The 233-nt window shown below is 48.9% G+C and overlaps 1 protein-coding gene across 1 annotated transcript in view; it reads left to right on the plus strand.

Annotated features, from left to right (window-relative positions):
- The window catches only part of LOC119586971 (phenoloxidase-activating factor 3-like), a gene marked incomplete in the record, with an annotated part of 8764 nt that overhangs the window by 1636 nt on the left and 6895 nt on the right, over nucleotides 1-233 (plus strand). The window contains 1 exon segment of the mRNA XM_037935708.1: nucleotides 62-171. Coding sequence (XP_037791636.1) covers nucleotides 62-171 — 110 coding nt within the window.

Here is a 233-nt window from a genome sequence, read left to right on the forward strand (position 1 = left end):
TATAATCAACGATATTAATATTCTATGGTCTATGTACTTATTTCATTTCTTTTCACCTCAGTTTGCGATTCGTGGGCGGATCTGTGGCGGCAAGAGGATGGGCGGTGCGTGACCGAGAAACCGCTCATCGTGGGCGGGGAAGACGCCCACCCCGGGGAATTCCCGCATACGGTGAGCAAGCTCTTTGCTTCCTCCTCTTGATTTGGTGTGTGTTTCCTTTCCTGTTTTCTTTT

Source organism: Penaeus monodon, chromosome 22 (assembly GCF_015228065.2).
Source record: "Penaeus monodon isolate SGIC_2016 chromosome 22, NSTDA_Pmon_1, whole genome shotgun sequence".
Lineage (NCBI taxonomy): Eukaryota > Metazoa > Arthropoda > Malacostraca > Decapoda > Penaeidae > Penaeus > Penaeus monodon.